We start from the raw sequence: 27,264 nt of genomic DNA, 5'->3' as shown, positions 1-27,264 counted from the left end.
ATCAGCATAACAATGATAAGAAATATCTTTAAAAGAGCCGATAATGTGCTGCAGAGGCAGCAAAAAAGGCAGATGTTTCGTCTGCAGAAGTATGGAGAAGATAAAACCTCCACCAGGTGGTGAACAACAGCCGCACAGAAACACCAGAGCCTGCTGCTTTCTGGAAAACTGCTTTATTTGGGTTTAAAAGGAAGACTTTTACACAGAGATTTGGTCCGTTTCTGGTGGACAACTTGGAAACAAACTGGATTAAGTGGATTAACGTGGATTTGAACAGTTTCCTTGTGCTTGCAGTTTCTTCTCCCACCTGGATCCGGGTGATCGCCCTCCCTGCTTCCCGCTGGGCTATCTGCACCTCAGAAGAAGCAGCCAATCAGAGCACAGCTTCATTCACCCCGATAGAGGCTTCCTGCAGCAGAGCCAACTCTTCATTCTCCTCTTCATCAGCAGGAGGAAAAAACTCATTCACCTGCAAAGAAAGAAAACAAAATATGTCCACACATACCACCACACATAACACAAAAGTGGTAACCTCCAGCGGTAAAATGTGGAAGTGTAAAAAACTGTAGTTCCCTCCTCGTCCACTAGGGGCTCCAAAACAGAGCAAATCCCCATGGATTTCCATGTTAAAAAAGACAAACTTCACAGCAGAAATAAACATGTTTAAACCTGGTACAAAAATCCATTTTAGGATTAATAAGTTTACTTTCATGACAACTGTGTTGGGGGGTTAAATTTTTCTAACTCTAACTGTTATTTAATCTTCAAATTCAGCATAATTAGGGACGTGTCCTTTTGATTGGCAGGTATCCAATATCCGCAGAAAGAAGGGCGAGTGTAGCACAACCTTGGTTTTTAGCCGGCTAACAGCGCACCTTAGCTTTAGCCCGCCTACCTCCGTTAGCTATCGTTAGCTCCGGATTAGCTCGGTCAGCGCTTAGCTAACTTAGCTTTAGCCCGCCTACCTCCGTTAGCTATCGTTAGCTCCGGATTAGCTCGGTCAGCGCTTAGCTACAGACAGCGCAGAGTTTGATGGGTGTCAATTATCCACCCCCACCTTCACAGTCCCCCTCTCAGCTCTTTGCCCATTTTTGGATTTTCCAGGAATGACGATGCGTGATGCTGCCAACGCCCAATGACCTTCACTTTAGCTCTTCAGAAACCTACAGGTGATGTCACGGAGGCTCCGCCCATCTTTTATATAGAGTCCATGGTCCACACACAGACACACACAAACACACAAAGACAGGTGACCCGTCCAGCAGGTGGGAACAGGTGAGTTTACCTGCAGGATTCCTTCGGTTTCATCGTCTGGTCCAAACCGGTCTGAGGTTGCTTTCAGCTCCACCATCACCTTCCTGTTACCTACAGAGACACGTCAGCTGGTCTGGAGTCAGTTCACTCGCACAGTAGTAGTACTACCTGCAGTACTATCTGCAGTACTACCTGCTGTACTATCTGCTGTTCTACTTGCAGTACTACCTGCAGGTGGTACAGGTTGGGGGCGGGCTTAATGGCTGAAAGGTTTAGGACCTACTGGCCTACATCAGTACGTACCAGGGGGTGATGGAGAACCCAGGATGACCAGCAGCACCGAGGAGAAGGCCTGGACCAGAGCTTTCTCTCGGACCAGCCTCTGCAGCTTACAGCGTCTCTGGAGGACCACGTCTGGACCTGCAGACCAACACAACATCAACACACCAGGTCCACAGCTGTCCGAGCAGCGCTCCAACCAGACCTGCAGATCTGGAAGCCAGATCTTGTCCAGAATCTTCAGAATCACTTCCTGGACCTTGTCCAGGATCTTGACCAGGATCTTGTCCGGGATCTTGTCTAGGACCTTCTCCAGGATCTTGTCCCGAACCTTGTCCAGGATCTTGCCCTGGGTCTTGTCCAGGATCTTGTCCCGGACCTTGTCCAGGATCTTGCCCTGGGTCTTGTCCAGGATCTTGTCCCGGACTTTGTCCAGGATCTTGTCTAGGACCTTCTCCAGGATCTTGTCCTGGATCTTGTCCTGGACCTTGTTCAGAATCTTGTCCTTGATCTTGCCCTGGATCTTGTCCCGGACTTTGTCCAGGATCTTGTTCTGGACCTTGTCCAGGTGGACAGCTATGTACATGTTTCTGTGTCCTCTACAGGTAAAACCTGGGAAGGGTTTCTGGAATATTCAAGCCGTCCTACTTTCTGGGACCCTTTTATTGGGGTCCCAGTCTTACTGATCCAGCCCAAAATGGTGGAGCTTGACATGCTGCAGTCCTTACAATCCAAGGAAGGCGTCGCGCTGCTATGACATCACACTATGACATCACTCTCTTACATAGCTGATGACCTGATGGATCTGTTAAGGATACGGTTGCTATGGAAACGCTGCAGAAATTAGTGGACGTGTCCTAAAAGCCTGTGCCGACCAGCCAGCGCCGGTGTTTACCACCATTTTTACCCTCTCACAGTGCATCGTCCCAAGGTGCTTCAAGCAGTCCGTCATTGTCCCAGTCCCCAAGAAAATCCAGCCCACCACCCTGAACGACTACCGGCCGGTAGCACTGGAATCCGTGGCGTTTTAAACGGCTGGTCAAAAACTTCCTCCCTCTCTGCTTCCCTGGACCCCTGTAGTTCTCATATCGTCCCAACAGATCCATGGACGCCATTGTCTACCTGCTGCACACAGCTCTCAACCACCTGGACTCTGGGAGAGGAAACTAATTCCGCTAATTAGTTTAGAACGCTAATTGTGGAATATTCATCAGTGTTCAACACCATTGTCCCCTCCAGGCTGGCCGTCGAGGTCCCAGGCTGGCCGCCGAGCCCGCAGGCTGGCCGTTGAGGTCCCAGGCTGGCTGCCGAGCCCGCAGGCTGGCCACCGAGCCTGCAGGCTGGCCGTCGAGGTCCCAGGCTGGCCGCCGAGCCCGCAGGCTGGCCGCCGAGCCCGCAGGCTGGCCGTCGAGGTCCCAGGCTGGCCGCCGAGCCCGCAGGCTGGCCGTCGAGGTCCCAGGCTGGCCGCCGAGCCCGCAGGCTGGCTGCCGAGACCACAGGCTGGCCGTCGAGGTCCCAGGCTGGCCGCCGAGCCCGCAGGCTGGCCGCCGAGACCGCAGGCTGGCCGTCGAGGTCCCAGGCTGGCCGCCGAGCCCGCAGGCTGGCCGTCGAGGTCCCAGGCTGGCCGCCGAGGTCCCAGGATGGCCGCCGAGACCGCAGGCTGGCCGTCGAGGTCCCAGGCTGGCCGCCGAGACCGCAGGCTGGCCGTCGAGGTCCCAGGCTGGCCACCTAGCCCGCAGGCTGGCCGTTGAGGTCCCAGGCTGGCCGCCGAGCCCGCAGGCTGGCCGCCGAGCCCGCAGGCTGGCCGTCGAGGTCCCAGGCTGGCCGCCGAGCCCGCAGGCTGGCCGTCGAGGTCCCAGGATGGCCGCCGAGACCGCAGGCTGGCCGTCGAGGTCCCAGGCTGGCCGCCGAGACTGCAGGCTGGCCGTCGAGGTCCCAGGCTGGCCACCGAGACCGCAGGTTGGCCACCTAGCCTGCAGGCTGGCCGTAGAGCTGAGTGAAATCGGACTGAACTCTTCTGTGCAGATGAGGCTTCATCTTCCTGACTGACAGACCACAAGTGGTTCACACAAGCAACCACACCTCATCTCCCCTCACCCTTTACACCGGAGCTCCTCAACAGTGTGTCCTCAGCCGCCTGCTGTACACACTCTACACCTACGAGTGCTGGACCACATCAGAGGACTACATCATCAATAGGTTTGCTGACAACACGGCTGTGGTGGGTCTCATCTCCCACGACATGTCGGCGTACATGAGAGAGATTCACCACTTAGAGGACTAGTGCCAGCTGAACATCAGGACAAAGAACTGATCGTAGACTTCAGTCAGAAGCAGCAGAGGAGCTACACCCTGCTTGGTTGGATGATGGTGGAGAGGGTGGACAGCTTCAGATACCTCGGAGGTAACATTTCGGATGATCCAACATGGATGATCCACATCACCGCCATGGTGAAGAAGGTCCGTCTGCATCTCCACCAACTGAGACGTTTGCGGGACTTCAGACTCCCGATCAGGATGGTCAAGAACTCTTACACCTGCACTGTGGAGAGTATCTTTACAGGGAGCATCATCATGTGGGTGAGGAATAGCTCCAAGCAGGACATCCTGGCCATCAGGAGGGTGGTCCGCTCAGCTGAGTGGACCATCAGAACCCCACCTCCACCTACCGGACACCTACCACAAACGCTGCAGAACTAGGGCCACCAGAATCCTTAAAGAACCCCCTCACCCCGTCATAGACTGGTCACCCTGCTGGCTTCAGGGAGACGTTACTGCTGGATGAGGAAGAGCTTCCTTCCCCAGGCCATCCTCATCCTCTTCGGACCCTCACACATATTCATATTTATGTTTGCGCTGCAGGTCTGATGCAGCTTCTTTGTCCTGATGCGTTGGAGGATCTGGAGCAGGTGCAGAAAGGCTGCTTATTACACCATCTGGGACGTGGATGGGACAGCCCAAAGCAACCTGAATCAGACATGAAACTTCCCAGGTTACACCACCCCTCCCCTAACCTCCATCTTTTATCCGCTCACCTGTCAGGGGGAAGGTGTCCTCCAGGACCGCAGCTCCTCTGGTGGACAGTCCATGATGAGCGAAGCAGAGCTTCACCAAACAGCCGAACTTCAGGCTCTTCCGTCTGACTCCTCCCTCCTCTTCATCACCTCCTTCATCTTCTTCACTTGGGAGCTCCTTCAGCTGAGGAGGACACAGACAGGAAGTCACCTGGACAACACATGCCTGGAGGGTGTTACCCTGGTAACAACGGTCACTGTGTCCACCCTGGTTACCCAGGTAACAATGGTCATCGTGTCAACCTTGGTTACCTGGATAGTACACGTCCACGCAACTACTACTGCAGTACTGCATACTTTGTGTACTCCTGTGGTAGCACTGCATACTTTATACGTACTCCTGTGGTAGCACTGCGTACTTTATACATACTTCTGTGGTAGCACTGCATACTTTATACGTACTCCTGTGGTAGCACTGCGTACTTTATACGTACTCCTGTGGTAGCACTGCGTACTTTATACATACTTCTGTGGTAGCACTGCAGACTTTATACGTACTCCTGCGGTAGCACTGCGTACTTTATACGTACTCCTGTGGTAGTACTGCATACTTTATACAAACTCCTGTGGTAGCACTGCGTACTTTATACGTACTCCTGTGGTAGCACTGCGTACTTTACACAAACTCCTGTCGTAGCACTGAGTACTGTATACGTACTCCTGTGGTAGCACTGCGTACTTGATACATACTCCTGTGGTAGCACTGCGTATTTCATACATACTCCGGTGGAAGCACTGCTTGCTCTATACGTACTCCTGTGGTAGCACTGCGTACTTTATATGTACTCCTGTGGTAGCACTGCTTACTTTTTACGCACTCCTGTGGTAGCACTGCGTACTTTATACGTACTCCTGTGGTAGTAGTGCGTACTTTATACAAACTCCTGTGGTAGTATTGCATACTTCATACAAACTCCTGTGGTAGCACTGCGTACTTTATACGTACTCCTGTGGTAGTACTGCATACTTTATACAAACTCCTGTGGTAGCACTGCGTACTTTATACGTACACCTGTGGTAGCACTGCGTACTTTATACGTACTCCTGTGGTACTACTGCATACTTTATACAAACTCCTGTGGTAGTACTGCATACTTTATACAAACTCCTGTGGTAGCACTGTGTACTTTATACGTACACCTGTGGTAGCACTGCGTACTTTATACGTACTCCTGTGGTACTACTGCATACTTTATACAAACTCCTGTGGTACTACTGCATACTTTATACAAACTCCTGTGGTAGTACTTCATACTTTATACAAACTCCTGTGGTAGCACTGCGTAGTTGATACATACTCCGGTGGTAGCACTGCGTACTTTATACGTACTCCTGTGGTAGCACTGCGTAGTTTTTACGTACTCCTGTGGTAGCACTGCGTACTTCATACAAACTCCTGTGGTAGCACTGCGTACTTTATACAAACTCCTGTGGTAGCACTGCATACTTTTACGTACTCCTGTGGTAGCACTGCGTACTTTATACAAACTCCTGTGGTAGCACTGCGTACTTTATACAAACTCCTGTGGTAGCACTGCGTACTTTATACGTACTCCTGTGGTAGCACTGCATACTTTTTATGTACTCCTGTCGTAGCACTGTGTACTTTATACGTACTCCTGTGGTAGCACTGCATACTTGATACATACTCCTGTGGTAGCACTGTGTACATTTTTTATGTACTCCTGTGGTAGCACTGCGTACTTTTTACGTACTCCTGTGGTAGCACTGTGTAGTTTATCCAAACTCCTGTGGTAGCACTGCGTACTTTATACGTATTCCTGTGGTAGCACTGCGTACTTTTTACGTACTCCTGTGGTAGCACTGCGTACTTTATACAAACTCCTGTGGTAGCACTGCGTACTTTATACATACTCCTGTGGTAGCACTGCGTACCTGATACATACTCCTGTGGTAGCACTGTGTACATTTTTTATGTACTCCTGTGGTAGCACTGCGTACTTTATACGTACTCCTGTGGTAGCACTGTGTACTTTTTATGTACTCCTGTGATAGTACTGCGTACTTTATACGTACTCCTGTGATAGTATACGTCCTGCTTCTTTGTTAAAGGGTCTGTGTAACTTTATCTGTTCAGCCGAGTTAAATAAAGTTTTTTGAACCAATGGAATGTGTTTCTCACTGTGATGATGTCAGAGGTCCAGCCGTCAAATCCCAGGTAGTGATTGGCCAGATCCAGGCAACGGGTGTGGCTTAGAGGTAGGCTGCTGGACAGGAAGTGAGGTGTCTGTTTGGAGCTCAGCTTCACCTGCACACATGTAGACATTTGGACAGGTGGGGGACAGGAGTGGACAGGTAGACAAGTGTGGGAGAGGTAGACATGTGGGGGACAGGTGGGGGAGAGGTAGAAAGGTAGACAGGTGGACAGATGTCAAACATTTACTGTTTGTGAAAGTGGAAAACCTCGACAGGGACCCTCCTGGGCCTCAGGGACCCCTGGTCCTAAGGGACAGCTGGACTCGGGGTCCCTGCCCTGCCTATTCTGGAGGTTTCCAGACTGACTCGTGAGCAGGGTGCACAGAACCTGCCAGGACCGAGGAGGACCAGGACTGAGAAAGACTGATCTAAAACCTGCAGAGAGGTGGTCACCTGGCACCGGGTCACCTGTCTACAGGTGAAGAAGCAGAAGAAGAAGCGGAGCTGAAAACTGACCTTTAGAGCAGATTTCTGGAAGAGCGGGCGTCCGTCAGTGAGCCGCTGAGCGTTCGATGCCTGAACTGCGGAGTAGAACTTGATGAGGGCGTAGAAACCAGGAGGGTGGAGTGGAGCGTTGGGACACACCTTCAACAGGTAGAGGGGACCGAAGGACGAGAAGACGGCAAACAGCTCCTCCTGCCCACAACAATAACAGCTGTCCTTACTGGACACCAACACTGCAGACACAGACCAGAACCAGGTCCTGGATCCTGACCCAGTCCACGTGGACTCACATAGATCTGTGCCTCAGTCAGAAACGGCTGGATGTCCCACACAAACACGGTCTTATTGTTGTCCACAGGAACACGGAACTCCAGGATGTCCACCTCCATGTGGGCTGCAGAGCGCGCACCAAACCCCAGTCAGAAACCTGCACGTTTACCTGTTTTCACTCTCAGATGAGATTCTTCACCGCAGGAGGACATTTAACATTTTCTCCTCTTCCTCACCAGCATCGGATCAGTTCGGCTGTAAAGTCCTGTGTCACACACCTGCTGGCACGTGACTGGCGGCACTTTAGTAAACTCAGCTCACCTGGTTGCTGTAGGGAAAAGCTCCGTTAAAATGACGGTTTTTAACTGGAGTCTGGCTAAGTATCACTTAGCACAGAACGTGGGAGATGTCGACAGGTTAAATTAACCTAAAGTAGAGCCTGAAACCCGGTAAAGTTCCGTTACCAAACCGTCACAAACAGCGAACAAACAGAATTTACCGCGCTTCCGCAAGGGGGCGGGGCCTGCGTGGCTATGTTACGCTCGAGCCAAGCTGCTCGATCACGTGTCGAGCACGTGACACGGAAGTGTTGCGAGCATTGTTCTTTTTTTTTTTTTTTTTTTATCACCATTTATTTAGTTCAACAAATAGTAAGTACATATAATGAACAATATAGAAACTAATCACAGTTAGAGAGAATTACATTGGTGAAATGGTAAAAAAAGACAAGACAGAATGCAACAAAAAAAAAAGGACAAAAATAAATAAAAAGACAACATAAACAGGGGTGACCCATACCAAGATAAAGATACAGAAAAAGACCACATAGTACACATCACAGATCAGGGCGTACATGAGTTAAATGTGATACAGGAGGCAACAGCCCTTCTCGCCTTATCGTTGTTGTTTTCATAGATTTGATATAAGACATGAACATCTGTGAAACAATAAGAAAAGAGGTTTATGCTGTGAGAACTTACACTTATGCAGAAAGAATTTAGCCATAATAATCAGTAGATTAATCACATAAGCTTTTTTTTTACAATATTTTTTATCATACTTAAAGAAACCAAAAACCACATGTTTAAAGGACAAAGAAAAATCAATAAGCAAGTTAATGCCAAAATAAACGAGGGACAGTGTCAGGGTGAGTATGACAAAAAGAGCCATTGATTTCTCGAGGAAATGTTTGACAGGATAAAATTTGTGCATAATTTTGAACGAGACCTCTTTAATCTTGTTATTTAAAATATAATTATTTGTCAACATCCAAACTTGGGCCCACGGGATATCCTTGACAAAATTATTCCAGTATGTTACAATCTTAGGTTTGGCAACAGCATCAGACAAAAACAAGCTACGAAAGCCTTGTTACACTTTTTAAGGCCTGAGGAAAAACAAATTTTCCCACAGACGGATGAATCAGAACAGGATCGGCCTGAAGTGGTACATTTCTAAAGAGCAAGACTGATCCTGTCGGGACAGCTTTAATCACCATATTCTTTATCACAGGTTTGAATACTTAAACGAGAAATAAAATCAGCAAAACTCGTAAGTTGGCCGTTAGGAGACATCAGTTATCTGAGAAAATCCCTTTATCAAACCACTGTTTTAAAAAAATACATTTATTTTTAAGTAGAATGTCCCCATTGTTTCAGATGTAGTACCTATGAGGTGAAACGTTTAAATCAGTTTCCAAGCTTGTAACACTCGCATGTGAAAATTAGGCAATTTAACTTTATAATTACACATTAGAGTGAAATTGTCATGATCTGTGGTGTGAGGCTCAGTTTTTCCAGCCGCCCTGAACGCCTCAGCTCCACCAGCTCTTGATTAGGGCTGATGCGCTTCACCTGTCCCAAGCACTATTTATACAGCCCTGCAACATTCCTCCAGTGCCAGATCGTCTTGGTTCTTCCCTGCACGTATCCCGCCTGTATTATCCTGCCTGCCTGCCTGCCCACCTGACGTTGATCTGACTTTGGACCTGGATTCTGATTCTGCCTGCTCCCCGTCTGGTACTCTGCTTTGGTTGTTTATTTGGATTACTTGGCTTTCTGACCCCTGGCTTGTCTAACAGGATTGGATTTCGGATCACGGACTTATTTATCTGCCCCTTCAAGGATCATTCAAATCCTGCTTCTGCGGCCCCCTCATTCAGGCGCTCCTGCCAGCAACCTGTATCCCTCCATTAACCTCTCCTCTGTTCAGCAGCTCTCCTCCCGCAGTCTTCCTCCTGGCGGCCCTTCTCCAGTCACTGGATTCAACACTCTGCGCTCCGTTGGATTCCCACTGCTGGTACGTGGACTCTCAATCCCTCTCAGAGTACTCAACAGCTGCCTGCCTCCTAACTTCCTTCTTGTGTGTCCACAGACCTCTGAGCGGAGAAAGACCGGATTGCACAATCACATTATTCCACTCTGTACAATAAAGATCTTATACCTATCCCTGGGAAACTGAGTATCTTTTGAGTCCACTCATCTGAATCATGACAGAAAGGCAGTCCTCTGATTTTATCAAAAACAAATTTAGGAATGAAATTCCACATACCATACATGATACATACATGATACATACATGATCATACATGATACATACATGATACATACATGATCATACATGATACAAAAATGATACATACATGATCATACGTGATACATACATGATACACACATGACCATACATGATACATACATGATACATACATGATCATACATGATACATACATGATACACACATGATCATACATGATACATACATGATCATACGTAATACATACATGATATACACATGATACATACATGATCATACATGATACACACATGATCATACATGATACATACATGATCATACATGATACAAAAATGATACACACATGATCATACATGATACATACATGATACACACATGATACATACATGATCATACATGATACATACATGATACATACATGATCATACGTAATACATGATATACACATGATACATACATGATCATACATGATCCACACATGATCATACATGATACATACATGATACACACATGATACATACATGATCATACGTGATACATACATGATATACACATGATACATACATGATCATACATGATACACACATGATCATACATGATACATACACGATACACACATGATACACACATGATACATACATGATCATACGTGATACATACATGATATACACATGATACATACATGATCATACATGATACATACATGATACATACATAATACATACATGATACATACATGATCATACATGATACACACATGATACACACATGATACATACATGATCATACATGATACATACATGATACATACGTGATCATACTTGATCATACGTGATACATACATGATATACATGATACATACATTATACATACATGATCATACATGATACATACATAATACATACATGATACATACATGATCATACATGATACACACATGATACACACATGATACATACATGATCATACATGATACATACATGATACATACGTGATCATACTTGATCATACGTGATACATACATGATCATACATGATACATACATAATACATATATGATACATACATGATCATACATGATACACACATGATACATACATGATCATACATGATCATACATGATACATACATGATACACACATGATACATACATGATACACACATGATCATACATGATACATACGTGATCATACTTGATCATACGTGATACATACATGATCATACATGATACATACATAATACATATATGATACATACATGATCATACATGATACACACATGATACATACATGATCATACATGATCATACATGATACATACATGATCATACATGATACATACATGATCATACGTAATACATACATGATATACACATGATACATACATGATCATACATGATACACACATGATCATACATGATACATACATGATCATACATGATACAAAAATGATACACACATGATCATACATGATACATACATGATACACACATGATACATACATGATCATACATGATACATACATGATACATACATGATCATACGTAATACATGATATACACATGATACATACATGATCATACATGATCCACACATGATCATACATGATACATACATGATACACACATGATACATACATGATCATACGTGATACATACATGATATACACATGATACATACATGATCATACATGATACACACATGATCATACATGATACATACACGATACACACATGATACACACATGATACATACATGATCATACGTGATACATACATGATATACACATGATACATACATGATCATACATGATACATACATGATACATACATAATACATACATGATACATACATGATCATACATGATACACACATGATACACACATGATACATACATGATCATACATGATACATACATGATACATACGTGATCATACTTGATCATACGTGATACATACATGATATACATGATACATACATTATACATACATGATCATACATGATACATACATAATACATACATGATACATACATGATCATACATGATACACACATGATACACACATGATACATACATGATCATACATGATACATACATGATACATACGTGATCATACTTGATCATACGTGATACATACATGATCATACATGATACATACATAATACATATATGATACATACATGATCATACATGATACACACATGATACATACATGATCATACATGATCATACATGATACATACATGATACACACATGATACATACATGATACACACATGATCATACATGATACATACATGATACACACATGATACACAGATGATACAAACATGATACATACATGATCATACATGATCATACATGATACATACATGATACATACATGATAAATACATGATACATACATGATACATACATGATGGTAGCATATGAATGAATAAACTAGAGGGTATAAGAGGGTTAGCACACATGGATGAAAAGCTACCTGGATGATAGACTTAATTAATTAGTCAGTGTTCAGAACTTGATTGGCTGTTAGATCCATTTAATTTGAGTCAGGTGTGTTGAAGCAGGGATACATGGAAAACCTGCTGGATTGCGGCCCTCGTAGGACCGAATTGAATAGCCCTGCTCTAAGAGATACATATTTAGTCAAAGAACACTCAGTTTTACTAATGAAAAGATTACTGAGGCACTCAAGAAGATAGAAGATAAAAAGCTTTATTAACTCATGGCTAATCTATTAAAAAACACATCCACGCCAACACGTTTCAGCCTAAGGGGCCTTCATCAGGGCGAGTGGCAAAATGTTTGTCTGGTAGCTTAATTCTTGAATATATAGACAATCACCAGCAGCTGCTCTGTGTGGGCAGGTAGACGCTCACATGGTACCCGTGGCTGCCAATGACAATAACAGTCAGATTCTTTAAACAACAGGTTAACACAGCATAATATAACAAGATTCTACAGATATGTATAGAAACATCATTTATCTACTAAAAAATAAATAGATATTGTTCATTTCTTCTTCAAAGAACCACAGATTAATCAGTTACATTACAGGACCATTACAAAAAAGGAGAAAAATCCAGTTCCCCATTCAAACCTGGTACTGTGTCGCTTTTAGTGTGTAAACCCAAAATGCTCTCTTTGTTTTTTAAGTCTGTCTCCACCTCTAACTGGGTTTTCTATATGCTCTATTCCAGATACCTTCAATGAATTACAGTTACCATGTTTAATGAAGGTACTTGTGGACGCTTTGGATAAAAAGCGTTTGCTAAATGACTAGAAAAGTACACACCTGTAAACATTTCACCACCCTTTACTACATTTTAACCCTCATATTCTGCTAATTTTGTGTGACTGGATCTTCTTATAATTCTCGACCATAAGTCAGTCAGAACCAGCCCTCCAGTGACGGATTCCTCCTCCACCTTCTACTGATGCTTCCATGAAGCAGAGCGGACAGGGCTATCACAGACAGAGGGAAGACCCGGGGTGGCGGGGTCTGTGTTTACATCCGCGATGCGTGGTGCCGGGATGCTACTGTGGTAGGCAAACATTGCTCACCACTGGCAGAATTTATGATTGTGAAGTGCAGGCCTTTCCATCTACCCAGGGAAACAAACGCAATTCTTATATTTGCGATTTACATCCCACCGACAAACAACAACAGTGATAGAAACGCAGCGCTTAACGAACTGTATCAGGCTATCAGTGAACAACAGATGGCACATCCAGACGGTTTCACCATCCTCGCTGGAGATTTCAACCATGCTGACCTCAAAGCCGTTCTTCCAAAGTTTCACCAGCATGTGCACTTCCCAACAAGGGGAGACAACATCTTGGACTTAGTGTACACATCACATAAAGGAGCTTACAAAGCCATCCCCCTCCCTCACATCGGGCTCTCCGATCACCTCACTGTTATGCTAATGCCAGCATACAGACCGAGAGTGAAACTCATCAAGCCCAGCATCAAACAAAAGAGAGTGTGGCCACAGGGGGCCACATCTGCACTACAGGACTGCTTTGAAACAACAGACTGGGACATGTTCAAGCAAGCAGCCACCTACAATGACACTACAGACATTGAGGAGTACACAGACACGGTGACCTCCTACATCACCAAATGCATTGATGATGTGACACACATTAAAACCATCACCACTCGGGCTAACCAGAAGCCATGGCTGACAGGGGATGTCCACAGGCTGCTGAGGGCCAGAGACAACGCCTTCAGAGCAGGGGATGAATCCGGCCTGAGAACAGCAAGAGCCAACCTGTCCCGGGGCATCAGGAAAGCAAAGAAGGACTACACACACAAGATAACCTCACACTTCAGAGACAGCAAGGATGCACAGAGTCTCTGGCAGGGCATTCAGGCCATCACAGACTACAGGCCCGCGCCACGGAGCTGTGAGAGCGACACCACTCTGCTCAACAACCTGAATAGCTTCTTTGCACGCTTTGAAGCAGAGAACAACACCACCCCACAGAAAACCCCACCATCTCCTCACGACCAGACCCTGTGTCTGTCTGCCGCCAGCGTGAAGAGGACACTCTCCACCATCAACACACGGAAAGCAGCAGGACCAGATAACATCCCCGGTAATGTGCTGAAAGAATGCGCAGAGGAGCTGAAGGATGTATTCACAGACATCTTCAACACCTCCCTTAAACAAGCAATTGTCCCGTCATGCTTTAAAGCCACTACAATCATACCTGTGCCAAAGAAATCATCACCATCCTGCTTCAATGACTACCGTCCTGTGGCACTGACACCCATCATCATGAAGTGCTTTGAACGGCTAGTCATGTCTCATGTCAAATCCACCCTCCCCCCCACCCTGGATCCCTTCCAGTTTGCATACAGAGTCAGACGATCCACAGAGGATGCAATTTGCTCTGCCCTCCACCCAGCTCTCACTCACCTGGACAAGAAGGACTCATATGTGAGAATGCTGTTCATAGACTTTAGTTCAGCATTCAACACCATCATACCACAACAACTCATCTGCAAACTGGACAAACTAGGCCTCAGCACCTCCCTCTGCAACTGGCTGCTTGACTTCCTAAGTCAGAGGCCACAAGTGGTGCGTGTAGGCAACAACACCTCTGGCAGCATCACCCTGAGCACGGGGGCTCCTCAAGGCTGTGTGCTCAGTCCCCTGCTCTTCACTCTGCTCACACACGACTGCACACCAACCTACAGCTCCAACCATCTTGTGAAGTTTGCGGATGACACAACTCTGGTGGGGCTCATCACCAAAGGAGATGAATCCCACTACAGGAAAGAGGTCGACCTCCTAACCAGCTGGTGCAAGGACAACAACCTTCTGCTGAATGTCAGCAAGACAAAGGAGATAGTTGTCAACTTTCAGAGAGGCCACACACAACACCTGCCACTAACCATCAACGGCACTGCAGTGGAGAGGGTGAGCAGCACCAAATTCCTGGGGGTGCACATCAGTGAGGACCTCTCATGGACCACTAACACCACATCACTGGCAAAGAAGGCACAACAACGCCTCTACTTCCTGCGTAAGCTCAAGCGCGCCAGCGCTCCACCACCCATTCTGACCACATTTTACAGAGGGACCATTGAAAGCATCCTTACCAGCTGCATCACCGTGTGGGGCGGGAGCTGCACTGACTACAACAGGAAAGCCCTGCAGCGCATTGTGAATACAGCTGGCAAGATCATTGGAGCAACACTCCCCTCCCTACAAGACATCTACAGCACACGCCTCACCCGAAAAGCCATCACCATTGTGAGCGATGCAAGCCACCCCGCACACAACCTGTTCAGCCTCCTGCCCTCTGGACGGAGGTACAGGAGCCTCCACTCCCGCACCACCAGACTCACCAACAGCTTCATCCATCAGGCTGTGAGACTGCTAAACTCTCGCCCCACCCCCCTGCCCCTACCCCCTCCCCCCCAACCCCAGCCCCAACTAAACTCTCGCCCCCACCCCCCAGCCCCAGCCAGCAGAACCAAAGACTGTTAACATTACTGCTACTAAGTATGCTGCTAAGTGCGATTACTGCCTTGCACTACAAACCCTGCGAACACTTGTATTACTTCACTGCCTTGCACTATAAACCCTGTAAATACTTGTAACTTTAAATTGCACTACAAACCCTGAGAATACTTGAAACTTTAACTGGAGCTGCTTCCTCACAGTATATCTCTTCATATTGTAAAACTACTGGAAGACTCAAATGCACATATGCTGATCTTGTTTGTGATACCTCTTAGCCTTGTTTTGATACCTTTTATTTATTTAAGGACCAGACTTGTCTGTGCACTTTATTGTTTGTCTTGTCCTACTTGTCTTGATACCTGTATACGCATGGGACAGTGAGAAACGTAATTTCGATTCCTCTGTATGTTATGGGCATGTGAAGAAATTGACAAATAAACCTGACTTTAAGACTTTAAGCACACAAAGCTTAAAGCAGCTGATGAGATCTTTATTCTGAACACATGATGTATTTTCTCTTTAAATGTGAACATCATGTGTACATGTATGTTCTGTCTGTTGAACTTCCACCACATGATGCTTATTATGAAGAGGTGTGTAGTGATTAGCTGGAAGGCAGGAGGTAAAGCATCCAGGCTGTTCTCCATCACCTCCAGCAGGTGGTTGTGTCCATCCTCTCCAGTGCAGCTTCAGGCGGCCACAGATGGACTGAAATGTCTCCCTGGACGTACAGAAACGCTCTATCTACAGCTCATTTTAAAACGGGGAACAAACTTTCCCACCATCATCAGCTTTGCTTCGGACCAGTGTTGTAGAAAAAAGACCAAAAGTCTGGAATGAGTAAAGTATATAAGGTTTATTTACAGGAGAAGTATTGAATAAAGAATTACTTGTAAGTATTGAGAGTGGTGATGATTCATCAGAGAAAAACTGTTTTACTGTTGGCGGTTTTGGTGATATTGCACGTTTTCTGGTGGCCACGACATCCGGCATGAGTGCAACAGACATGTAGTCTGGGCTGCTTTGCATCTTCCTGCTTGCATATCCAGCATCATGTTGTTCAGGCGTATCATCCACCGAACCAGCCACCTGTAAAAGACACAGATTGAGAAGTAGCTTTTTAACATGTTTGGATCAGGAATATTTAAATATTGGGCAACATTAAACTCCCTCTGTGATGTCTGTGGATGTGGGAGGGGATGCTGAGTCCCTCTAGGGGAGCTGGAAGCCTCTGGACCATGGAAATGGAGCCTGGAGTCTGCTGAAATTATATGAGCAAAAATGAGCAAATCCCCTTTAGATAACAACTAAAGAGTTTAACTAAGACTGAAGAAGAAAAACGTGCTTGAATTTTACCGTTTTTTTTTTTACCTGAGTCAAATTCCAGCCTCTTTCAGCTCTTCATTAATGACATTCTTTTCCCTCAATTCCCCTGAAGGAGACTTGACCGCCCGACTCGCCCTCTTCTCTCTGGCCATGGCGTTCTTCTTCACTTGGGAGCTCCTTCAGCTGAGGAGGACACAGACAGGAAGTCACCTGGACAACACATGCCTGGAGGGTGTTACCCTGGTAACAACGGTCACTGTGTCCACCCTGGTTACCCAGGTAACAATGGTCATCGTGTCAACCTTGGTTACCTGGATAGTACACGTCCACGCAACTACTACTGCAGTATTGCATACTTTGTGTACTCCTGTGGTAGCACTGCATACTTTATACGTACTCCTGTGGTAGCACTGCGTACTTTATACATACTTCTGTGGTAGCACTGCATACTTTATACGTACTCCTGTGGTAGCACTGCGTAATTGATACATACTCCTGTGGTAGCACTGCATACTTTATATGTATTCCTGTGGTAGCACTGCGTACTTTATACAAACTCCTGTGGTAGCACTGCATACTTTATACGTACTCCTGTGGTAGCACTGCATACTTTAAACGTACTCCTGTGGTAGCACTGCGTACTTTATACGTACTTCTGTGGTAGCACTGCATACTTTATACGTACTCCTGTGGTAGTACTGCATACTTTATACAAACTCCTGTGGTAGCACTGCGTACTTTATACGTACTCCTGTGGTAGTACTGCATACTTTATACAAACTCCTGTGGTAGCACTGCGTACTTCATACATACTCCGGTGGTAGCACTGAGTACTGTATACGTACTCCTGTTGTAGCACTGCGTACTTGATACATACTCCTGTGGTAGCACTGCGTACTTTATACATACTCCGGTGGTAGCACTGCGTACTTTATACATACTCCTGTGGTAGCACTGTGTACTTTATACGTACTCCTGTGGTAGTACTGCTTACTTTTTATGCACTCCTGTGGTAGCACTGCGTACTTTATACAAACTCCTGTGGTAGCACTGTGTACTTTATACGTACTCCTGTGGTAGTACTGCATACTTTATACAAACTCCTGTGGTAGCACTGCGTACTTTATATGTACTCCTGTGGTAGCACTGCGTACTTTTTACGCACTCCTGTGGTAGCACTGCGTACTTTATACAAACTCCTGTGGTAGCACTGTGTACTTTATATGTACTCCTGTGGTAGTACTGCATACTTTATACAAACTCCTGTGGTAGCACTGCGTACTTTATATGTACTCCTGTGGTAGCACTGCGTACTTTATACGTACTCCTGTGGTAGCACTGCGTACTTTATACGTACTCCTGTGGTAGCACTGCGTACTTTATACATACTCCTGTGGTAGTACTGCATACTTTATACAAACTCCCGTGGTAGCACTGCGTACTTTATACGTAGTCCTGTGGTAGCACTGCGTACTTTATACGTACTCCTGTGGTAATAGTGCGTACTTTATACAAACTCCTGTGGTAGTATTGCATACTTCATACAAACTCCTGTGGTAGCACTGTGTACTTTATACTTACTCCTGTGGTAGTACTGCATACTTTATACAAACTCCTGTGGTAGCACTGCGTACTTTATACGTACACCTGTGGTACCGTGTTTCTTATAGCCGGCACCGTGTTTCTTATAGCCGGCACCGTGTTTCTTATAGGCAAGGCAAGGCAAGGCAAGGCAGTTTATTTGTATAGCACATTTCACGTACAGGACAATTCAAAGTGCTTTACATAAAACAAAGACATTACAGATATTTAGAATAGTAAAAGGCATCAACTCATAATCAACACATAATCACAATAAAATAATAAATTACATTAAAATGATTAAAAGCAAGATAAGTTAAAAAAAAAGTTATCGTGCAGATTTCATGCATAGGCGCATGAGAAAAGAAAAGTTTTTAACCTGGATTTAAAAATGTCTACATTTGGGGAAAGTTTAATCTCCACTGGCAGTTTGTTCCATTTGTTTGCAGCATAACAGCTAAATGCTGCTTCTCCATGTTTAGTCTGGACTCTGGTCTGGACTAGTTGACCAGAGTCTTTGGATCTAAGAGCTCTGCTAGGTTTATATTCTCTGAACATATCACAGATGTATTCTGGGCCTAAACCGTTCTGGGATTTGTAAATGATCAGAAGGGTTTTAAAATCTATTCTGTGACTGACTGGAAGCCAGTGTAAAGATTTTAAAACTGGTGTGATGTGTTCAGATCTCTTAGTCCTGGTTAAAACTCTAGCAGCAGCGTTCTGGATGAGCTGCAGATGTTTAATGCTCTTTTTAGGAAGTCCTGTTAAAAGACCATTACAGTAATCCAGTCTACTGGAGATGAATGCATGGATGAGTTTCTCTTGGTCTTTCTGGGAAACTAAACTTTTAATTCTGTTGATGTTTCTGAGCTGGTAAAAAGCTTCTTAGTGAAGCTTTGATGTGGCTGCTGAAAGTCAGATCTGAGTCTATCAACACTCCCAGGTTACGAACTTGGTTGGTAATTTTAAGAGCCCGAGTCTCCAGGTGTTTGCCAATGCTGACCCTTTTCTCTTTGCTACCAAACAGAATAATCTCAGTTTTGTCTTCATTTAATTGTAGGAAATTCTCCCTCATCCAGGTGTTTATTTGCTCCAGACACTGACACATTAAGTCTATTGGGCTGCAGTCATCTGGTGACAGAGACACATAAAGTTGTGTATCATCTGCATAACTTTGATAACTAATGCTATAGTTTTGTAATATTTTACCCAAAGGGAGCATATACAAGTTGAACAGAAGAGGTCCAAGGACTGACCCCTGGGGGACTCCACAAGTCATGGCCACTTGCTCGGATTCATGGCTGCCGATCGTAACAAAATAACTCCGGCCTTCTAAATAGGACCTGAACCAGTTAAGGACCGCTCCAGAAAGTCCAACCCAGTTTTCCAGCCTGTGCAACAGGATTCTGTGATCTACAGTATCAAACGCAGCACTGAGATCCAACAGAACCAGGACTGATACTTGACCAGAATCGGTATTCAACCTAATGTCATTTAACACTTTGACCAGAGCTGTTTCAGTGCTGTGATGAGGTCGGAAGCCGGACTGAAATTTATCAAGATTTCCACTTTCATTTAAAAAGTCATGAAGCTGGTGAAATACAACTTTTTCAATAATCTTGGAAATAAAAGAGGTTAGAGACGGTCTATAGTTGTTCATTATAGAGGCGTCTAGAGTCCTTTTCTTTAGGAGGCTTAATAGCAGCTATCTTTAGTGACTGGGGAAAAATGCCTGATGCCAGTGAGCTGTTAACTATCAGTAGGAGACCACTTTCTACTGAGGTAAAAACTGTTTTAAAAAAGTCGGATGGTATCATGTCCAGAGTGCATGTTGTTGATTTCAAATGCCAAACTGTTTCTTGTAGGACTTTTAAATTCACCATTTTAAATTGTGACATAACATCAGAATTATTTCCGGGTTTTAGACACAGACTAATTTTCTTGTTTGACTGTGTGGAATTAAGATTTTGCCTAATTGTTTTAATTTTTTGGCTAAAAAAGTTTGCAAATTGGTTGCATTTCTCAGTGGAAAGGAGCTCAGGGCTTATCTGTTTAGGAGGATTTGTAAGTTTTTCAATCATAGCAAACAGAGTGCGAGAATTGTTGACATTCCTGTTAATCATTTCAGATAAATGCAGCTCTCTGGCCTTCACAGCTCATTGTTATAGTTACGCAGGCTTTGTTTCTACAGCTCATAGTGAATTTGAAGTTTATTTTTCCGCCATTTCCGCTCAGTTTTTCTGCATTCTCTTTTTAGGCTGGTAACCACAGTGGTGTTTCTCCATGGTGTTTTCTGTTTGCTCAAGTTGCTCTTGATTCTTATCGGTGCAACAGCATCCATTACATTCAAGATTTTCAGATTGAAATGATCCAGGAGTCCATCAACTGACTCTGCACTGGTTGTTGGTAACATCGCTATGGCCTCCACAAACTTAGCACTTGTTCTTTCATTAATGTACCTCTTCCTAACCGAGGAGCAGGTTGGTTGAACATTCTGAGTGATCAGTAAATCAAACAAAATACAAAAATGGTCAGACAAGGCCAAGTCAGTGACCACAACAGAAGAAATATCAACACCCTTTGAAATAACCAGATCCAGAATGTGACCTCGAATGTGGGTCGGTTGTTTAACATGTTGCCACAAACCAAACATCCAATATGGAACAAAATTCCTTGACATTACCATCCGTCATGTTATCTATGTGAATGTTAAAATCCCCAGTTAAGATGAAATGGTTAAAATCAGTAGAGATAACCGACAATAATTCAGAAAATTCATCAATAAAATTTACACAGTGTCCTGGACGTCTGTAGATGATTAAAAATAGGATTTTAGGAATGCCCCTTAAAATAAAAGATATTCAAAAGAAGTAAAATCACCAAATGAAATCTCTTTACACTGGAATGAATCTTTAAATAAGGCAGCTTCTCCTCCCCCTTTCCTCCCGTTTCGACATTTATTCATGAAACCAAAATGAGGGGGTGCTGTTTCATTAAGAACTGTAGCACTTGTGTCTTCTGTTCACCATGTTTCTGTCAGAAAAAGAAAATCTAAACTGTGAGAAATGATGAAGTCATTAACTAACAGTGACTTGTTGGACAGAGATCTAACATTTAGTACAGCAGCTTTATGAAGTTTACACTGGTCTCTGTTGTATTCTGAGTTATACAAGGTACAGTTAACAGATTAGATCGATTCACCCCACAAGCTGACCGTGTTCGATTCCTTATTTTACTAACTAACACAGGAATCCTACTGGGTCCAGGCTTGATCTCAGAACAGCTGTCAGTAGTAGCAAAACTACAGCAAGGACCCTGAACGCATCATGGCATGTTATCTTTGTTGTGAATTTTGCTGCTCTGGGAACCTCCTCCCATGCCCTGCTCGGTCAGGACAGATGATCTAATAGGAGGGGGAGGAGGGGGAGCCCTGTATTTCTTGGTAGATGGTGGTCGCTGGGGTTCAGACCTGGATAGAGACATCCTTTTAAGACCTTGAGTGATGTGGAGAAGAGGGTCTGGTGAGGGGGGAGAGCTGGCAGTTGATCGCTTCTCTGCTGTGTCCTTCGCTCTTATCTGTACATCATGTTTGGGTTTGCCGTCCCAACAGCATGACGCAAGTGTTCACCAAGTAATCTGCATCCAGTTAGATTTGGATGGACACCATCAGGTCTGAATCGCTCCTTACAGTTCCAAAAGATATTGAAGTTATCAATGAACTTTATCCCATGGGTGATACATGCGTTTGATAACCATGTGTTCAGGCCAAGAAGCCTACTGAAAAGTTCAATTCCTTTACCCGCTGTAGGAATGGGTCCTGAAATGTAAACATGGTGCTCCAAACTGACACAGTCTCTCCAACAGCAGAGAAAAGTCTTTTTTAAGGATCTCAGAGCCAATTTTCCTCCTCAGAATATCAAAAGACCCTGTGTGGACAATAATCTTCATACCATCTGGATGTGAAGACAGAATGGTCGGCAACATCTCTGTCAGTTCCCTGACTGATGTATCAAAAAGTGTTAGATTTTCCGTCTTTGCCATCCTCACATGCTGTTATAGAGTCCCCAATCAGAATTGTGTCTATTTGTTTTTGTGTGGAGGCGCCGATAGCTTCTCTAGTCCTCCTGTTTGTGGGATTTTGGCCTCTCCTCCTGGTCTGGTTAGCCCTGGGCTGAGTTTTAGGGCTATTTCTTGAATTTTGATATATCCTTGCATTACATTCATCATCATTCATTTTAATATGACTCAACACATCATATTTATTGTGCAGTGAGACTTCAGGTGGTGGAGTGAGTGCTGGAGCTTTAAATTTCCTGTTGGATTTACCTCTGCGACGAACAACATCAGACCAGGTTCTGGCCGGGGTTGATGACTTTGGTCTGGCACCAACAGTGTTCCAGAAGGAGAGATCAGTCTGATGGTCCGGTTTGGGATTTTCCTCAGCTATTCCAATGTCATTTGAACACATCCAGGGAAGTGTATCAGCCAGGTCTGTAGCGGGAGGCTCCACATTCGACATGCCGTCGCGTATGAAGATTTGACTCAATCCATTTGACAACTCAGTAGCATGTACAGAAGCTACTACAGAGTCAAATTCTTCATTCACACGAATGTCTTGCAGTGTTTCAATCCTCTTCTCGAGCTGTGTTATCCTCAAAGAAAGTTGCTCACACTCAGTGCAGCTCACTGATACTGCAGGGTTAGGAGACATCATTCCACTAGTTCTCTGATGGCAATCAACTAAATTTATCAAAAAATATATTCGTTCCAGTGATTTATAAGTGACCAGGAGTCCTTGTTCCTAAATTTCTTGCCGGTAAGGATAAGAAAAAAGAAGAAAAAAAGAAGAAAAATGCAGCAGAAAGGAGAGCAAAGCAGGAAGCGTCCGCACGGCAGCAAAGCAGGAAGTAGGTAGTAGCACCGTGTTTCTTATAGCCGGCACCGTGTTTCTTATAGCCGCCACCGTGTTTCTTACAGCCGCCACCGTGTTTCTTATAGCGGCCACCGTGTTTCTTACAGCCGCCACCGTGTTTCTTATAGCGGCCACCGTGTTTCTTATAGCCGCCACCGTGTTTCTTATAGCCGCCACCGTGTTTCTTATAGCCGCCACCGTGTTTCTTATAGCGGCCACCGTGTTTCTTATAGCCGCCACCGTGTTTCTTATAGCCGCCACCGTGTTTCTTATAGCCGCCACCGTGTTTCTTATAGCCGCCACCGTGTTTCTTATAGCGGCCACCGTGTTTCTTATAGCCGCCACCGTGTTTCTTATAGCCGCCACCGTGTTTCTTATAGCCGCCACCGTGTTTCTTATAGCGGCCACCGTGTTTCTTATAGCTGCCATAGATTGGGACATGCTGCTGTTAATCTCCAGGGCCATGATGATATGACGTCCACAGTAAAATACCCATATCACCAGGCTACAGGGTCTTGTCAGGCTGAGGCCTCAGACACCTTCTCTTCAGCTCTTCTGGACGTAGTTGTTGTCCTAACCTTCTCCAGCTAAGAGGAAGAAGCATAATAACTGAAAAGACAGTCTCACCCTGCTGGTGATTGGGTGGAGAATATTTACATGAACCAGTTATGATGAAACACTCAAACGTAGCCTACCAAGCTAGCTGCGATTTGACTGATGGGCATAAATACAGCAGAGTAATACTCGGTTCACACAGTACCACCAACAGTAATCGTCAAACTTATTGTGAAAGGTAATCCCACGTGCCCTGTTTCGACAATCTGCACATTCGAACAGGAATATGCTGCGTCTTGTTGTTTGGCTGCATGCTAGCTGATTAGCTAGCGGTCCAATATGGCCGCCGCGTTTCTCTAATGCAGCGTCTGTTCTTTATGATGTCTGTGGTCTCTGCTGTTTCCACATGTGGCTTATTGTGTGGAGCTAAAAGATTTATCAATCAGCTTCATAGAAGCAACTAAACTTTGTTCATTTAAATAAACTGAAATCTTCGATTTAGCTGAATTTAAAATGACAGATAACCGTCTGTCCGAAAATCCGAGTCAAGGCGTTGGGACCCGACAAGCCCGGCGTTATTATTAACCAGCAGGCCAAGGAGAGAAGGAACGTTTACAACCGGAGTTCCTGCTGGAGTCGCGGCTTGTCATGATCCTGGGCCATGTATGGATCATGTATGTTGTTTTTTAGTTATGGTTTTGGGTTATAGTTTTTCTCATGATTAGTTTCTGCTTTAAGATCATGGTTTGGGTTTTTGGCTTTGTCAGGTTAAGTTAGTTTTTCCCTCATGTGCTCTGATTCTGTTTCTGGCTCATTAGATCACCTGGTCTAATTACTCATTTACTCCCTCTGTGTATATGTGCCCTTGGTTTTCAGTTACTCCTGGTCAGATCCTTATATGTGGTATACTCCCTGTCCTGCATTTTTGAGAATAAGCCATTTTACCTGCACCGATCCTGCCTGAGCTGCCTGAGCTTGGGTCCTCCCCTCTGCCGCCACACGGTGGAGTAGCCACTTTCTGTTTCCAGATATTCTTTTTAAAAGAGAAAATGTGATTTAACGTGGACAGTCAGGACAAACCCACCTGAAACATCTTTCTGAACGCATCAGGAAGCGTGAACTATCAAACGTTCACGTGGAAAACCACATCAAGCTAGCTGCGCTAGCAAAGATTAGCATAGCGGCGCAGCTGGATGACGGACACCGTGTTGCAGGAAGAATCACAATTTTTAACTGCTATGAACATATTATAACAAGTAATTCATAAACAAGTTAACCCTAATATTTTTACATAATAACCAGATTCTTTACCGGGCTCATAGCTTTAGCCGAGACGTTCCCATCAACAGGGAAGCAATGCTGCCGTGTTTTACTTAAATGCTGCTGGGCAGAAACCTTTTATTTCCATATTTCACCCTTTTCATGAACTGATGCCCGACTTCATCATGCAAACATACATCATGCTCTGCTGGCAACAAGCGTACCGGCTCTGACAATCGCGTCTGTCTGGCTGATGTTATGGTAGATGAGGGTTTACATGCCAAACACAAAGAATCTTTAGGAATTCCCACCAATCTGGGCTTGTTTTTCTTGGACCGTATTTTTAATCATTTTTACTGTGAGTAAGGGTGAAACAGAGTGAATACTCTCATTGCTCTCCGGTCCACAGCAGGTCTGTTGGATCAAGCCACACCTAAGCTGCTAGCATCCCGCCGGAGGTGGTGAAACTGCCAGGAAGGAGAGGAAAGCGAGCTGGACTATCCACACAGATCAGCAGCCTCCGTACAGGTCTAACGGGGAAGCGGAGCAGAAGGGGCGGTATCAGGAGGAGACCCGCCCAGCCGGCAGTGATCTTGGCCAACCTGCACTCCATTCAGAATCACATGGAGGAGTTAAGGACACACATAAGACACTCTTTTGAATTCAGAGAACCCTTCTGTTGTGCTTCGTGGAAACGTGGCTCCATGCTGCTGCACCGGATCGATGGTTTCTCATTCATCCGAGCTGACGGAGTGAAGGATCAGGGACGAGCTGAGGGGGAGGGGCCTGTGTTTACATAAATGGCCGCTGATGCTGCAACTTCTCGATTAAACATGTCATATGCAACAGAGAGTTTGAGCTGCTGGCTACTGGACTGATGCCATTTTATCTGCCCCGAGAATTCAGCAGCGACGTCTACGTCCCACCTAGAAGCAATACACACCACGCTGCTGTGTGTGTGTGCTACAGCAACAATTTCCTGATGCCCTGCAACTGTTCTGGGCGATTTCAACACCTGCAACCTGGAGAAAGTCCTGCCAGGGTTTTAAATGCAAAACCAGAAAAGAAAACACACTGAATAAATGTTACACAAACATCAGGGAGGCTGATCAGTCCAGATCCAAACCACCAAGAGCCTCATCTGATCCCGATCTGATCCAACTCATTCCAAGATATAAGACTAAAATGAAATCCAGGAGACCTCAAACAAGGTGATACGGCTGTGGACTCAGGACAAAAAGACGCTTTAGCCGCCTGCTTTGACTGCACCAGCTGGGAGGTGCTGAGGGAGGGAACTCTGGACTCAGCATGTACCGTTACCACAGACTACATCAGCTTCTGTGTTCATCATACCTACGAAAACCATCGAAGTGTATCCAAACAACAAAACTTATATAACAAAACACCTTAAAGAAATAATGAACAAGAGGAACCAGGTTTTTAAAAACAAAGACAAGCTGCAGTGGAAAAAAATGGACAAAAAGTTGAAGCATGAGATTAAGGAGGGACAGAAACACCCAGGAGACGCCTGGAGGAACATTTTAACTCCAGGACCGAACAACGCCAGGAAAATA

The 27,264-nt window shown here is 45.0% G+C and overlaps 1 protein-coding gene across 1 annotated transcript; it reads right to left on the bottom strand.

The window, feature by feature from the left end:
* Window positions 1-157: 157 nt before the first annotated feature.
* rdm1 (RAD52 motif containing 1) lies at window positions 158-8,063 on the bottom strand. The gene is made up of 8 exons (XM_041974994.1): window positions 7,860-8,063; window positions 7,559-7,662; window positions 7,281-7,460; window positions 6,751-6,876; window positions 4,569-4,731; window positions 1,558-1,674; window positions 1,286-1,365; window positions 158-469 (listed from the first exon to the last, which is right to left on the bottom strand). The coding sequence occupies exons 2-8, from the start codon at window positions 7,655-7,657 to the stop codon at window positions 374-376; spliced, it is 861 nt and encodes a 286-aa protein (XP_041830928.1). The 5' UTR covers window positions 7,658-7,662; window positions 7,860-8,063; the 3' UTR covers window positions 158-373.
* Window positions 8,064-27,264: the final 19,201 nt, after the last annotated feature.

This window comes from Melanotaenia boesemani, chromosome 2 (assembly GCF_017639745.1).
Source record: "Melanotaenia boesemani isolate fMelBoe1 chromosome 2, fMelBoe1.pri, whole genome shotgun sequence".
Classification (NCBI taxonomy): Eukaryota; Metazoa; Chordata; class Actinopteri; order Atheriniformes; family Melanotaeniidae; genus Melanotaenia; species Melanotaenia boesemani.
The sequence above is the reverse complement of the archived record's forward strand: the minus strand, read 5'-3'. Positions and strand labels throughout refer to the sequence as shown.

Coding starts and splice junctions, on each gene's coding strand:
- rdm1 (XM_041974994.1), bottom strand. CDS start 7,657: ATGGAGGTGGACATCCTGGAGTTCCGTGTTCCTGTGGACAACAATAAG. Junction 6,877..7,280: donor TCCAGAAATCTGCTCTAAAG/GTCAGTTTTCAG, acceptor ACATGTGTGCAG/GTGAAGCTGAGCTCCAAACA. Junction 4,732..6,750: donor GGACCTCTGACATCATCACA/GTGAGAAACACA, acceptor TGTCCTCCTCAG/CTGAAGGAGCTCCCAAGTGA.